Below are 14,833 nucleotides of genomic sequence, written 5' to 3' on the forward strand. Positions count from 1 at the left end.
ACATTATCTTCAAAGTAAGGTCATTTGGTTACTTGATCTTTGATGAAAGTCAAAGTGGTGGATGCTACCTTTAAGTATTTAAGGGCTGAATAAAAACCAACACTATGCATTTCTGCTTGTAGCCTACACCAAATTGGAAAGCCAGGCTGTCCAATCAGTTACAGATGTGGACTACAAAGCAAGTTACCATTTTGGAAATCTTTAGTATGTGTTAGGAATGAATCAGCAACCTTTGCTCAAGATTTTGAGTTTCATGAGAGCTGAAAAGAAACACTTCAAGGTTCACTAGAGAAAGAAACCCCAGGACGGGCTCAATTATTTGCCAGCTTCCCAGGAAATAAGATCTATGCCATGAAGGCAAGCAGTCCAAAGACACCCCTAATAATGAAAATGGCAGTCTCTCTGGGGCTCCAGTTTTGCATATTAAACAGCCTACCTGACATCTCCATTTGGGAGACTTTCAGCCATTTTAACCTCATGATGTCTAGAAGAGAGACTGGCCATGCCCAGCCCTAAACCTGATCCTCCCCCAGTGTCTCTTGTGTTAGCAAATAGCACCATCTGTCCAATAGCTCATGATATAAACCTGGGAATGATCTTTGATGGCTCAACCTCCCTGCCCTCACATGACAAACCCATCATCAAGTCCTAGGGACCTTGCCTCTGAAGCAAGCCACAAGTGGACTTCTTCTCTCTGTGCCCACTGCCCTGGTCCAAGTCACAAATCCCTGGGAAAACTGTAGGAACCTTTACTATTGTTCTCACCCCATTACCCTCTGTTCTCCACACAGCAATAGAGAGATCTTTTTGTAAAATGCAAATCTGATCATTTCCTTCCCCTTCTTAAAATCCTTCAGTGATCTTCCAATGCTCTGAGTATAAAATCCAAAATCCTTAACCTGACTCTCAAGGTCCTGAGCCATGCGGCCCCTCTGCAGCCTCATCCTCTGACATCTTCCAGTCTATCCTCTATATGTCAGCTGTGTCCACCTTCTTTAAATTCTGCCAATGTGTCAAATACTTTCTCATCTCAGGGCCTTTGTATGTGCTGTTCCTAGAATGCTGCCTGAACCTTGAACTAGTTCCCATCTTCCTCCTCCACTTTAGATCTGTTACACTTTATATGTCTTTACTTTTCCTTCAAAGCAGTTATGATTCTTAATAATACAGCACACTATATACCACAGGTGCCATGATGTTAAGGGCTCTATCTGTGTGGTTTCTCTGCATTTCTCCAACACCTCGCTCAGAGTCTGGCACATAACAGACACACAGTCAAGACTTGATGAGTGAATGAATGAAAACGAAAACAGAATGAATGTCAGGATGGAAGGGAAGATACAATGAGAGAATGAAATACTGAATCGAAAAATGGAGAGAAACAGGATGGAAGGGAAGATAAAAGGAGGGAATGAACTAAGGAAGAATAGGAAAGTGGAGAGAAATGAATCATGTAACACATGAAGATATAAGAGAAAAGGAATGGTTCTTCCTTTTCTTTTTAATCTTTAATACTCTACTTAAATTAAGAATAGTAAAGAGAGATAATAACAAGCTGCTAAAGCAGTTCTCATCCTAGTCTTTGATATCAACTACTACGGCCTTGCCCGCAGCCCCTCCACCCTCCACTTCAGAAATAAAACCACAGGGTTATATCTGACACCCTATGAAATCAAGCTCTCACTTCTCCATCCCACTCACAACCTAATCTGGCCCAGATCCCAAGCTCCCTCAAGACTGCAAAGTAGAGAGAGCTGTGGCGAGGCAGGAAACGAAGTTCCCTTCTGCCTCCCTCTCTCTCGGAAGTGTCACCCTACCTCAGCGTACCAAATTTCATGTAACGTTAAAACTCAAACAAATTATATGTCAAAGCCAGGAGCTTGCCATCCAAGCCCGAGCCGCTAATCTGCTCTAGCTCTTGTGGTTTGGAGCTTGGGGGAAAATTAAAGAACTTTAACACCAGGCTCCTAAAACAGTTTAGTTCTTTAAACCATAACCATATTTCGGAGTGTTGGTGAGGAAATGGCCATGAAAGGAGGACACGTGCAACCACTTACTCAGATTTGTTGAGGGCCAGGCTGGTCCAATATGCTTCAATGGGGGCACTCACCACGGCATCAAAAAGGACTTCTTGGATCAATTCTTTATCACCTTTTGGGAGGGACAGACAAGAGGATGCTTTGGCAGGGCTGGAAGAGGGGCATGAGAGGCACTCATGGGCTCATTGTGCAATGTCTGCAGGCTACTTTCTCATGAGGCGTGCTGCTTTATGAGTTAAGTTCCCACCAGTTGAAAATACGAAACAGTTCTGACACCCGGTATGCCTGCAACACAGGAGCCTCCAAAGCATTTGGGCAAGAAGGTAGTCAACTGAGAGGCTTGGGTGTCTCACACTTCTGTTTTCTGCTTTCTCACCCCATTGTGTGCTTCCTGCCATGGACCAGCAGGCTGAGTCCCAGATTTGGAGGCCACAGGCCAGTACTCCTTGAACACTTGGCTGTCATCATCCCCATCTCTGTCCTCTCCTAAAACTGAAATTATTGAGCACCCTGAAATTCTCAGCCTATTGTCTACATGGGAAAGAGATACCATAGCTTAATAACCACTGGGATTCTTATTTTGTGATTCCTTCTATTTAAGAACTGTTTCATTTTATTTTTATTTATTTGCTTATTTTTTTGAGACAGGGTCTCACTCTGTCGCCCAGACTGGAGTGCAGTAGTACGATCTCGGCTCACCACAACCTCCGCCTCCCAGGCTCAAGCCAGTCTCCTACCTCAGCCTCCCAAGTAGCTGGGATTACAGGCACAGGCCACTACCACCTGGCTAATTTTTGTATTTGTAGTAGAGATGGGGTTTTACCATGTTGGCCAGGTTAGTCTCAAACTCCTGACCTCAAATGATCTGCCTGAATCGGCCTCCCAAAGTGGGATTATAGGCATGAGCCAATGCGCCCGGCCAAGAATCGTTTCATTTTAAAGGAGAATGTCTGTTCCCATCCAAAGGGACTCTTGGTAGAGCTCTGTGGAAGAGGCCAAAGACTGGGAGCATATGATAAGTCTAGGAGAGGCATCCTAGAACTCTCAAATCACTCTGCAGAGGAGGACAACTAATTATCACATGAGACAGGCCAGTCCTCACCTTGACTAGGAGCAAAAAAAAAAAAGAGCTTTGCTGAAAAGCAAAAGCTAGAAATAACTTATCATCAGTAAGACAATGAATATATTAAGTTATGTAGTGGAATTCCATATAGTAATGCAAATAAATGCATTAAAGCTAAATGATCAACACAAATTTCAAAAATATAATGGGTGAAAATATAAGTTGTAGTACATATATATTTATGCACATATTGTATTATATATAGTAATTCATATAATATACCATACATATAAAGTTTAATATATATTTTAAAATAATAAAATTGATGCTACATATTGTTTATAGATACCTACATAGGTAGGAATAGCATTAAATTATTGAGACTAATGAACAAATACAGAAGGTCATTCTCTTTGGGAGGGAAATGAGGCTAAGCGAGGACCCAGGGACTTCAACCTTATCTGTAATGTCTCATTCCTTAAAAAGCACCTGGAGTAAGTATGGCAAAATATTAAGACTGCGTAAAGTTGGATGGTGACTACAAATGTATTATTTATATTGTCTCTATACTTTTGTTTTTTAAATATGTCCTTAAAAAGTCAAAGACAATGACATATTGGGCTTGTAGGATATCCAACTGATCCTTTCTCCACCAGCGCATATCCCGAAAAGTAAATCCATTCTATGGAGATGCCGTTTAGTAGTTGGATAATCTCCTTAAACCTCTCATAGGATTACGTATGTAAAGCACTTTTCATGTCATTGAATACATAATGCTTGTTAGAGGTGGGGGCAGATATCATGATCAGTTTTGGTGGCTCTCCCCCTGCCCAAACTGTAGCTACTAGAGTTATCCTGTGAGAGTATAGGGTCTGCTCCTGCTTTTGAGGGGCATCCCAGGCTGCTGCTGCTCTTCCTGTCTCTTTTGCACCAGCTGAGAGATTTCTTACTCACTGAGCTCCCCTAGAAGGGGATGCTTGGTAGGTAGGACACTCAGCATGTACCACACTGAGAGGCTATGTGACCCTGTCGTGACCCCATTCTTGGGAAAACCAGGAGACCTAGATACAGCCTTGAATGAGACACAACCTACTTCCAGCCTTGGTTTCTCATTTGCAAAATAAGGGAGATGAGCAAATATTTACAGTCCCTTCCGGTTCTAACATTTCCATCCTATTCAGTTGCTTGACTAAATGGTTCAGAAAGGGAAAAAGCCCAGTGCAAATAGTTAAACCAGGATTGGGGATTCTGTGCAATTTTCCAAAATCCATATTCTTTCTCCTGTTCCTACAGGAAGCAGATATTTGATTGGATTTCATGTGACTGATAATCTCTGCCAAAGCAAAGCTTCCCTTAAAAACTGAGGCCAAAAAATAGTTTTGAGTTCATTCCCCACCATTACCCCTGAAAACACGACACACTTTTGAAGGCATACTCACACTGGAGCAGAGGTTCTTTGCCTTTGAGGTAGAGCTTAATCGCTTCCAACTGAGACAGATGGCGGTGCTCAGGGTGTAGGTCAGTGTTGCAGTAGGACCTAAGAACATGACATGGCCCAAAAGAAGAGCATGTCAATATTTACAGCATCTGCTTCCTTTGCCTTGGAACCAGGAAAACTGGGCAAGGGAGCACAAACCATGCAGAATCAAAGAGGGCAACGAAGGATGCCATAGTCAAGGAGGGATGGTTTAATTCTTACCATTCATCTGCCAAGGACACATCGGGATGTTCTAAGTCATGCAGGCCTAGGGGTCAAGGAGAAGGGGTTCATGAGTAAGCACTGCTCCCCCGATCCTCCTGTGTGCTTCAGATATTCTACAGTAGGGCTGTGGGGTGGGTTAAGGGTAGACATCAACCCTAAGGGACCTGCCTTGGAGCAGGGACTCTGAGCAAAATAAACAAGTTCCCTTCCAGGCAGGACTCTCTCCCCATCTCCACCTCACTCAGCCAGCACAGCCACCTTCCCTGGCTGTTCATCCCAGGAAAACCTTAACTCCTTGAAGACAGAGGATACACAAATGAGTCTGGAGGGAGACGCTTAACAGGACTGTTAGAAACACTCACTCTAGTGCTCCATTTAGTCTGAGTTGGGAACCGGGCTAGGCCACTGACCTCCTGTGTGATGTCAACAGGTTACTTTACTTCTCCGAATGTCAGTTTCTTCATGTGAAAAACAGGAATAATAGTCCCTAATTGATGTGTGGTTGTGAGGGTGAAACTATAGGTTGAACAATATGAAGTCATCAATACTCAACTGTTTTTGAGCAGCAAAGTTTGCTAGTTGTTACAGGATCCTAAGTGAAAATGGTCATCCTTTGGGAAGGAAACTAGGGGAGCTGGTGCTTGCAGGGAATCTGGGAGTTTTTAGAGAAGGTTCCAGACCATCCTATCTCTGCAAGGATAACTGTTTCTTTGCACTTCCAAGTGGCTTGATCTTAATGGGTTATCAGCAGACATACACTTCTGAATGACCTCAGGAACTCCCATGATGCTTATAGCCTGTTCTGGGAAGTTAGTTTCTTAAATGACAGATAGCATCTTACTACACTCAGGACTCCAGTTTCCTTCTCAAATACAAATCTGTAAAAGAAGTAGCAAAATACTAGACCTATCACACAATTCTGCTTGATTTTACAGAAAATAGAGAATACATTAGAATGAACACCATTGCATATAATCTAAGTGGGCATATCCAGGCTCCAGCACCTATGGGCTGAATGACCTTGGGGATGCCATGTCAGTTCTTTGAGTTATATCTACCATGAGATACAAGTAATACTGCATCACTCACAAGTGCCAGAAAACAGTTAAATGGGATAGGGATTAGTCCCTAGTGCAATCCATCCATCTGTGCAGCCTTTCTTCTTTTATTCCTTTCCCAACCAAACAACTTTCCTTCCTTCCTTTTGCCCTCCTCCCATTCCTTCCTTTCTTCTATAATTTTACTGAGCATCTGCTATATGCCAGGTATGATTCTAGGCCCTGAGAATACAGCAGTGAATAAAAGAAGACAAAAATCACTGCCTTTATTGTATTTAATTTCTAGTGGCAGAAAAGAGATAGTAAATTATATTAAAATTTAACTTGAGAGCATATCAGATGGTGGTGAGGGCTAAAAAGGAAAAGAGAACATGGAACAAGAACAGGGAGGACTAAGAGATAAGGAGGGTTGGGGGAGGGAGGGAGAGAGAGAGAGAGAGAGAGAGAGAGAGAGAGACCATTGTAACTATGGAGGTCAGGAAAGGCTTCACTGAGAAAGTGACCTGAATGCGGCAAGGAAGAGTCATGTGGGTGACAGGGAGGGTGCTCATAGCAGAAGGAATAACAAGTGCAAAGTCCCTGAGAAGGGACTGTACCTTCCCAGAAAACTGGGTTAAGGGTGTCAAGTCTGTTTTTCTAGCTGCAGTTCCCATCCTCCCAACCTCATTCACAAAATCCTCTCTGGCTATATTTCACAGGACCAATAAATGAAACTCAGAAAAGATGAGACCTATCAGGAAGATCTTTTTGACTGCTTCTTCTCTGGGTTCCTAGGGCACCAAGGAAATTTAATTGTTCTCTTATTCTTTCACCTCTGATGTTGGTTCTTCTGATAAAAATCACATCTACTGATGATTTGAAATGCTGATAATAATGACATAAGCTCTAATTTGCTGAACAATTATCATGTGCAATACATATAAAAGATACAAAGTGGCCGGGCGCAGTAGCTTACGTCTGTAACCCCAGCACTTTGGGAGGCCGAGGAGGGGGGATCACGAGGTCAGGAGTTCGAGACCAGCCTAACCAACATGGTGAAACCCTGTCTCTACTAAAAATACAAAAATTAGCTAGGAGTGGTGGCACACGCCTGTAATCCCAGCTACTCAGGGGGCCGAGGCAGGAGAATCACTTGAACCCAGGAGGTGGCAGAGGTTGCAGTGAGCCGAGATCACACGATTGCACTCCAGTCTGAGCGACAGAGCAAGACTCCATCTCAACAACAACAACAACAAAAGATACGAAGTGTTGAAAAAGATTAAAAGATTCATAAAAGAAACAATTTCAGCAGGTAGAACTATAGCCCATACCTTCAATCTCGGTAATGACTTTTTATATTTTTGACCAAAATCTACCTATTTGCCATCTTTGTCATCTCTGGCATTGGCAAAGCATGTGGAAAATTCCTACATTCTGTAGGGAGTTATTCCTTATTGAAGATCCTATAGAAGTGTGGTTGCCAACCCCAAGGAACTCCTTCCCTCTCCAAGAACAGAACAATAATCACACCATGGTTCCTGGAGATGATGAGACCCTCTACTAGTTGGCCCAAGGGGAAGCAGCTTTCTTAAGTTCTATTACTCAGCAAAGCTGGCAGGATTGTCAGTCTTTTTATTTACAGAGGACCAACAGAGAGAGGAAGATATGACCTCATTTGTGTGGATAAGCAGCTACTCTCCCCCTTGCTGAGGATTTGAGCTAATTTCTTGCCTAGTGGTTACAGTTAGCTCTGAAATTCTATGTGACCGCTTAGCCTCACAGCTGTGGAACATACAGGAAGAAGATAGTGACTGAAAAAGAATCCAAAAGACAATGCAAAACAACTGTGTGTATCTGTGTCTCCATGCATGCGTGTGTGTGTGTGTGTGTGTGTGTGTGTGTGTATGTGTGTGTGAGAGACAGAGAGACAGAGAGAGAGGAAGGGAGGGACAGGCCCATGTATTGAAGACTGACCAAGTGAACAGACCCATGAGAGGCAATTAATCCCTTAATAACTTCTCCTTCTATTGTTCTGATCATGAGTTGTTTCTTCAGTTTGACCTCACATGGCTTAGACATGAATTTTCTGGCTTAATGGGCAGTGATGTCCACAGAGCCAACATGGCCCATAGAGCCAGAAAATTCCAGAAGTGAAAACATGATCCTGAGAACACATCCTGGAGAGTGTCTTGCCCAAGTCAGAGTTGCCTGTGTTTTCTGGTGTGTCTCTGGGAAGAGAGACCACACGGTTAGCTCTTTGGTGGGCACATTCTGCGTTCTGCCCAGCTCACAGTGAGCCCCTCTAATTTCCTTTCCGCCCCCATACAATCTCACAATTACTTGGGAAGCACAAACCAACATCCCTGAAACAACATGGGCAGGGACCATCGGCAGTAAACCAGAGGCTATCTAGGAGTTTGGCGTCTCAGGGAACATTCACCTTCTTCCTCACGCCCTGTGGCATCACCTGAGAGCGCTGTGGATGGCCCAGCTTCCGGAAGATCACCACATGCGTGCATAATCAGTTCTGACCAATTAAAACTTGGCTTATAATTGACCTTCCTATTCCTGACTGTCCTCCCTATGGATATCCAGAAAGACTACTGTTCTGGGCCAACTCCTTCTCTGTGGATATGCAAAATCTAATGACGTGCAAGTGAGTCACTCAAGGCAACTCAGGGAGTGGGGCCCTTCAGAAACGATGTCTACCACCCCGTGAGCTCCTAATGCTGGGACAGGTAACCTCTCTGAAATACCAGGTAGTTGGGAGAAGAAAAGGACAGCACGTGTGACAGCAATTTTAAAATTTAAAGAGCTATCACAACTGCTCCTGTTTGCTGAGAGTTTACTGTGCCTCTGTGCTTTATGAAGACAAGAGGGTCTGGGAACTTCAAGATGCTACTTACTCCCTCTGACCTATGTAAATCATTTAAATGGTCACATTTCCCATCGCAGCCAGGGCTGCTACGAAACACAAGTGAAATATGTGGCTCAACTGTGTAGGAGAGGCTAAGGCTCTCATCTCTCTGTTTTCATGGTTTCCCCTGGACATGAGTTATTTCATAAATTTGTATTTCTCCCAAGTACTGATTTTTATGTATGAGAAGAATATAGTTGAAGGATGATTCCTATTTACTTATATTCTGCTTTCATCCACAAAGCTGTTAGCTATGAGTAACTCACAGTCAATAGCATCGTGGATGAAAGCAGAATATAAGTAAATTAAATCACAACCCTGAATTAGAATTCCTGCCATTCTGAATTCTAGGCACAACAGGTAAGAAGAAAGGTATTAAGAATATCAAGTAGGCATTTGTTTGAGTGGGATGTCCAAGGGACTGGTCAGAGGCGTGGACAGATGAACAAGTTCTTCAGCTAACTCAATAGCTGGCTCCTGAGCTTTCTTCCCACACCAAAGGATAAGATGAGCCAGGCAGCATCTTACCTTCTTCAATGGTTACATTCCCTCGGAAGAAATATTTCCCATGACCTCTGGAGAGCGCCACACCTAAACTGTGCAGAGAGACAAAGCAGATCTTGAAATCCCTGGCATCAACTCGAATAGACTTGTGGGCTAACATTTTTTAATTTTTCATTTTTCACATTTCCATTTTATAATCTGTAAACAATTTTTCCAACCGTTTACTTTCAAAACCCCACTGATTATTACTGGTGTTGGTTTTTCTTAGGTTCAATCAGCTGCTTCAAAGTCATTTCTGATTGGAAATGCCAGCAGCAATTGGCTACTCTTTTGTGTTTTCAGAGTTGTGGCAAACTGCTCGCCCTTCCAGCAAGCCCTTCTCTCAGATGCCCTCCCAAGGACTATGTGCCCTGCTCTTTATACACGCTTGCCCTGCATTCAGCCAGAGATGGGTCTCTCCATCCCCTAGAGTTTGGGACTCAGGAAATTGACCCCTTCTCAAGGGCAAAAACAAAAACTTCCTCTACCACCTGAGTGTAACCGCATTGGTGCTGCAGGCTTCTTTGCCCAATCCTCTCCCTAGTCTAATAGGTTTTTCACACTCACTGGTCTGATTTAAGATCCATTCTGTTTTTGTCTAAAGCAAGAGACTATGTTTTTAAAACACAGTCTCTTACTTTAGAAAGACTACTTGGCAAACCCACTTAGCAGCTCATGTGTTCCTTGTTTGCTCCTGGTTCCACATGGAATCCACCCATGATCCTTGGCAGTTTAGGACAACAATGTTAGAATTTATTTTTCAGATTATTCTATAGTCAGTAAACTCCTTCTCTCCTTAGCTCTGAGACACCAGTTCAGGAACATGAAGCAGGCCTACTGAAATAAATTTTTACAAAACGAATTACAACACTAAGTTAATAGTAGTGGGAAACTTTAGAATGCTACATACACATCTGAAAGCAGGCAATGAGGCAAAGCCATTTTTCAGGACTGTTACAAAGAGAAGCAACAGGATTCAAAAGTAGACAAGCACACAAGGACAGTTCAGAGAAATGGAAACAGAGGCACAACATGTAGGGATGGATATGCCACCTCCAGGTTTGAAGGATTGTTTTTTTTTTGGTCATGGAAATAAAAGGTGAAATGGAACTCACAAAGCAGCAAGTTCAATGGTTAAGGACCCTGGTAAACCTCTGCACTTGTCTTCACCCTTAGCGGGAACCCCCAAAGCATAGTTGCTTGACAATGAGATGCAAAGCCACGGCAGATTGAGTGAGTTCTCCTAGGTGAGCCTGAACCATCTCCCCCCCTTCTGGAAAACAAAAGCAGCCTGGGAAAAGCCCCTTCCTCACTCTTTCCAGCCTTTTGGCAGGGTGTTTGGTTATCTTCAGATGATGAGCTCTGAGAGTGTCAGCAGGTTTTGTACAAACACAACTGATGGGTCTGATGGAATGTCCATGTATTATGGTCAGCTCTACCTGAAAGGAGTACCCTTGATGTCTGTATAATAGTAGTCATTTGTCATCACCAAAACCCGTTTCTAGATTGAAAAAAAAAAAAAAAAGTCGTAGAGAAAAGAAAACATGGTTAGTCTGCTAAGTGACGTCTTCAGAAATAAATAAAAATAAATGGACACACTATGATCAGGTTAACAGTACTACATGAATCTTGTTTGAGATAAGTAAAGACAAGAGAAAAATGATCTCAGCGAAAGATATTTATTCCAGATATAGCTTTCAAAGCTAATTTTTCACAGTGGTTTGTTTTAAATTAAGCAGCAAAAATGTTTGAGAAAAATGTACCCCTTTGTCCACTGTCTTCTTCACCTCCATGGAAAACTTCCCCGTCTTTCGATTCACCATAGCATTTCTCAACTAAAATGATAAAAGAAAAGTGTGTTAGTTCTTCCCTGGTTTATCATGTAATCTGGACACCTTGCATCCTCAGCGTGCAGTGGAGCTTTATACCTCGAAAACAGAGCTGAAGAAAAAACACCCAACTGCTCGTGTACAATGGGAGACAGGCTAACAACAATAAATAAGTGACCTTCATCTTCAATTTGGGGAGCTCGTGTAAATTTCAGGACAATAACAAAAGAGCCTCGAAAATACTGACGAATCCCGGGAGTCAGAGAGTGAACTTCTAGAGACCTGCTAAAATGCAGAGCAAGAATGTCTCTGGGGACAAGGTACGTTTTCAAAAAGGGTACTGATTTGTCATGGAGAAATCACTTTTCGAAACATAATTGAGTTAAAGACGTTTTCCTACACAGTAGTTAAAAAAAAAAAAAAAAAAAGGCCAAGCATTTGGAAGACAGGGGTTAGCCTTTCCTAAGATGAATCATCTTTAAATGCTCCCTGAGAAATCTGGGTCAATTAATGACCTTGCTGATGAGGCAGTGAACAGGAGCGACCCTGTATCTGATTTTTGGAGGTCCTGTTTAGAAGCAGTGAGCCTGGCTCTCCTCCCCCACCCCCGGCTGACCTCATCTAATTACATGTGGCCCTTCCATGAGTTCAGAGGAGGACAGCAGACACGGTGATGAAAGATGTGCCGTCATGGGCACCAAGGCAAGACGACAGAGAAGGCCAGTTAATGGAATAGGAGCAAACGCTGACATGCCACAGCCTGTCAGGAAAGGTTCTCTCTCCACCCCTCTCTTGTCTTTTTCATCTTTTCCCCTTTTCTCCTTTGAGGAGCTTGAGTAAGATCTGGCCGATAGAAAACTGCAACACTAGCAAGCAACCTAAATTTGATTCGAGGCTGTGTAGATTTGGGTTTGCAATCTCATCTTCAGTGTGAGTGAGTAAACGCATAATTTTTAGCTGGAGGCATGTATAAAATAAAACATATATTTTACTCTAGATTTTTTTTAACAACACATAATGGGCATTTCTGGAAATATTTTCCCATTTTAACTTTTGTGGTTTTGGACATGGAGAGCTGGTCCTAATTAAGTCTACTTTCTAACTTTTAAAGAACGGCTCGATTTATCTTTAACATGGTTTTCATTTTTCCTCTTTCTGGTGCCTGCCTAAAGCCATTTGGGACCTTCTCCTCTCATATTCTCCAGGCAAACTAGAGATGAGGTAAGCCTCTCTGTGTCTCCATGCCACCCCGCCCCCAACTCCCAGTAGCACAGAACAATCAGCATGGGGGTCTGGGAGTGTCCAAGGCCAGGGTCACTGGTGCCTCCTTGAGTCTTGCTCTTTTCTGAAATCATAATGAAAACAGGTTATACTTATTGAACCCACTTGTGAGGCAGGATGGCACTGCAGTTAAGGAATGGACTCTGGAGCCAGAGCTTTACGATCTTGGCTATCTCAATCACTTACCATCTCTGTGACTCAGTTTTCTCTTCTGAAAAATGGAACTAATGCCAGCACCCATCTCATTAAGTTGTAGTGAAGACTGATGAGTCAATATTTAGAAAAGTGCCTGGTGCCTTCTAAGCACTCAATACGTGTTAGCTATCCTCCATCATCACCAACACCATAGTCAACAGCATCTTTATCATCGTTATCCTCATTACCATCTTCCTCATTTTCACTTAGTGTCAGACACCTTTCAGTAGCTTAAGGCATCAGGATTCGGACTTGAGTTTGCTTGACGCAGATGCCCAAGCTCAATGTTTACCATTCCAAGATAAACTTTTTGACTTTGAACCATGTAAGAAATACCTCTTACTCTGATGATGCCCCTCTCATCTCCTATTTTAGTAGACTGCGTTGCTATGTTGCTCATGAACCACTAAATGGATTTTGTGACCTCTCTTCCAACTCCCCACGTTGAAAATTGCTGCTCTTAACTGCCTGTAGGTTTGCATAGACCAAAACGGAGACAGCCCCAGGTAAAGAGGTAAATCACAATATCAATGTTCAAGTTTTGCCACTGACACAAGCCAGCTGTCCCGTGACCTCTCTGTGGCTCACTTTCTTCCTGTTTCATTCATTCTGTCTAAAGTGTTCATGAGTGAGGACTCCCAGACCTGAGGGATCCTGTCAGGTGCTATAAAAATGGAGGTCATCAGATTCCTATGAAATTCAGATACTACTGAGAGATACTACTTACTGAGCTCTTACTGTGTATCAGGCACAGATTTTAAAACCCTCAAACTTATCTGCTGAGGTGCTGTTATTATCCCCATTTTACAGGTGGAGAAATAGACACAGATAAGAAGTTTGCCCAGGGTAACGAGGCCTCTGCCTCTTGAGCCCATGCTCTTAACCTCTGCTTCCCAAATCAGAAGAGAAAGCACTTGGACAAAATTAAATATTTTATAGCATTAATATAAAAATCATATATTATTTCTGAGCTTTTAAAAAACCAAATAAAATGTTTTAAAAATTGACCATGTCATAGTCTGAGGTCCTAACTTCCTGGCAGACTCTTCTACAAGCTCTAAGTACTATGATCTAGGGTTGACGGGAAGGTGGTTTTCTCCTCCTTGCCAGAGGAGGAAAGGGAGTTTGATGATTTAATAGACTGTGCTGTGAGAATACAGCATTGTGAGGCTGGAGCATTCTAGAAATGTCACTTTTTTATCTTAGGAGGTTGTGGCTTGAGAAAAGGAGCAACTTGCCCAGAATCACAGTCAGTGGCACCCCTAGGTTGTAAGATGGCAGAGGAGTCCTAAACACAGGCCAAAGTGATGGGGAAGAGCAACACAATCTGTCCCCACCTAGGGCAGGGAAGGTGTGATGTTCACTGCTTTGAACTTGCCACTGCCTGGATTTACAACAATGAACAACTGGAAACATGCAAACGGCCTGGCAGAGGAAAATTTCCAAACAAGTTTTGATGTGCCCATATGTTCGCATATTATGTAGTCATTAAAAACCCCATGTGCAGCTGTTCAACTTAACACATAGAGAAAGGCAAATTAAAACATCAGTGGCATACCTTGATTTTTCCATATCAGATATCAAGCATCTGCAAGTGTGACAATGCAGTGGACATTAAAGCAGCTTGTACCACAGTGTACTCAATAAAATAAGAGGTAAAATCTCCTCAGGCTGAAAATACTCATCTGGCGACAGTGATAGCCTCTCCGCTCTCTGAGAACCACCCTTTCCCCTGGGCCCTGCACTGTCCAGTTCAGATGTGCTTCTCCAGAGCCCCTGGTGAATCTGTCTCTCTTCTGCAGTGCTGAAGCTGCAGCTGCTTGGATAACCACTCAAAGCACCCACTTTCCTGCCAACCTCGTTACAGCTGGAAGCCATGTTTCCGTTTCACTGTTAGCCTGCTACTCTGACCGGCCATGTTACAGCTCATTAAAGCAGCTTTCCCCAGAGGTTCACTGGCCGCCTTAAGTTGTGTGTATGATTATGGAATGACAGCTCATGCTCCTAATGGTGGCTCATTGTCCGCATTAGAACATGAGCCTCACCTTTTCTGGTGCACAGGCAGCCTGCATTTCTAAGCCCCTCACGACGTGCAACCACGGACAAGCTGGTGAATTAGAGAGGAAGGGAGACACAGTGGATAAACAGGTCTGTCATTCCCAAGCAAGCATTGAACCAGCATAGGAAAACAGACTTGGGCATGGAGAACCTGTACAACAGTCTCTCT

At 43.1% G+C, this 14,833-nt stretch overlaps 1 protein-coding gene across 4 annotated transcripts in view; it reads right to left on the reverse strand.

Moving 5' to 3' along the window:
- CACNA2D3 (calcium voltage-gated channel auxiliary subunit alpha2delta 3) overlaps positions 1 to 14,833 on the reverse strand; it is a 948,786-nt gene that overhangs the window by 178,732 nt on the left and 755,221 nt on the right. For all 4 annotated transcript variants that reach the window (XM_073010036.1, XM_073010035.1, XM_073010037.1 and 1 more), the window contains 6 exons: positions 11,065 to 11,136; positions 10,741 to 10,802; positions 9,287 to 9,354; positions 4,802 to 4,847; positions 4,542 to 4,639; positions 2,058 to 2,151 (listed from right to left, as the gene is read on the reverse strand). In XM_073010036.1, coding sequence (XP_072866137.1) covers positions 2,058 to 2,151; positions 4,542 to 4,639; positions 4,802 to 4,847; positions 9,287 to 9,354; positions 10,741 to 10,802; positions 11,065 to 11,136 — 440 coding nt within the window. The remainder of the gene's footprint in view (positions 1 to 2,057; positions 2,152 to 4,541; positions 4,640 to 4,801; positions 4,848 to 9,286; positions 9,355 to 10,740; positions 10,803 to 11,064; positions 11,137 to 14,833) is intronic.

The sequence above is a fragment of the Chlorocebus sabaeus genome, chromosome 22 (genome assembly GCF_047675955.1).
Source record: "Chlorocebus sabaeus isolate Y175 chromosome 22, mChlSab1.0.hap1, whole genome shotgun sequence".
NCBI classification, from domain to species: Eukaryota; Metazoa; Chordata; class Mammalia; order Primates; family Cercopithecidae; genus Chlorocebus; species Chlorocebus sabaeus.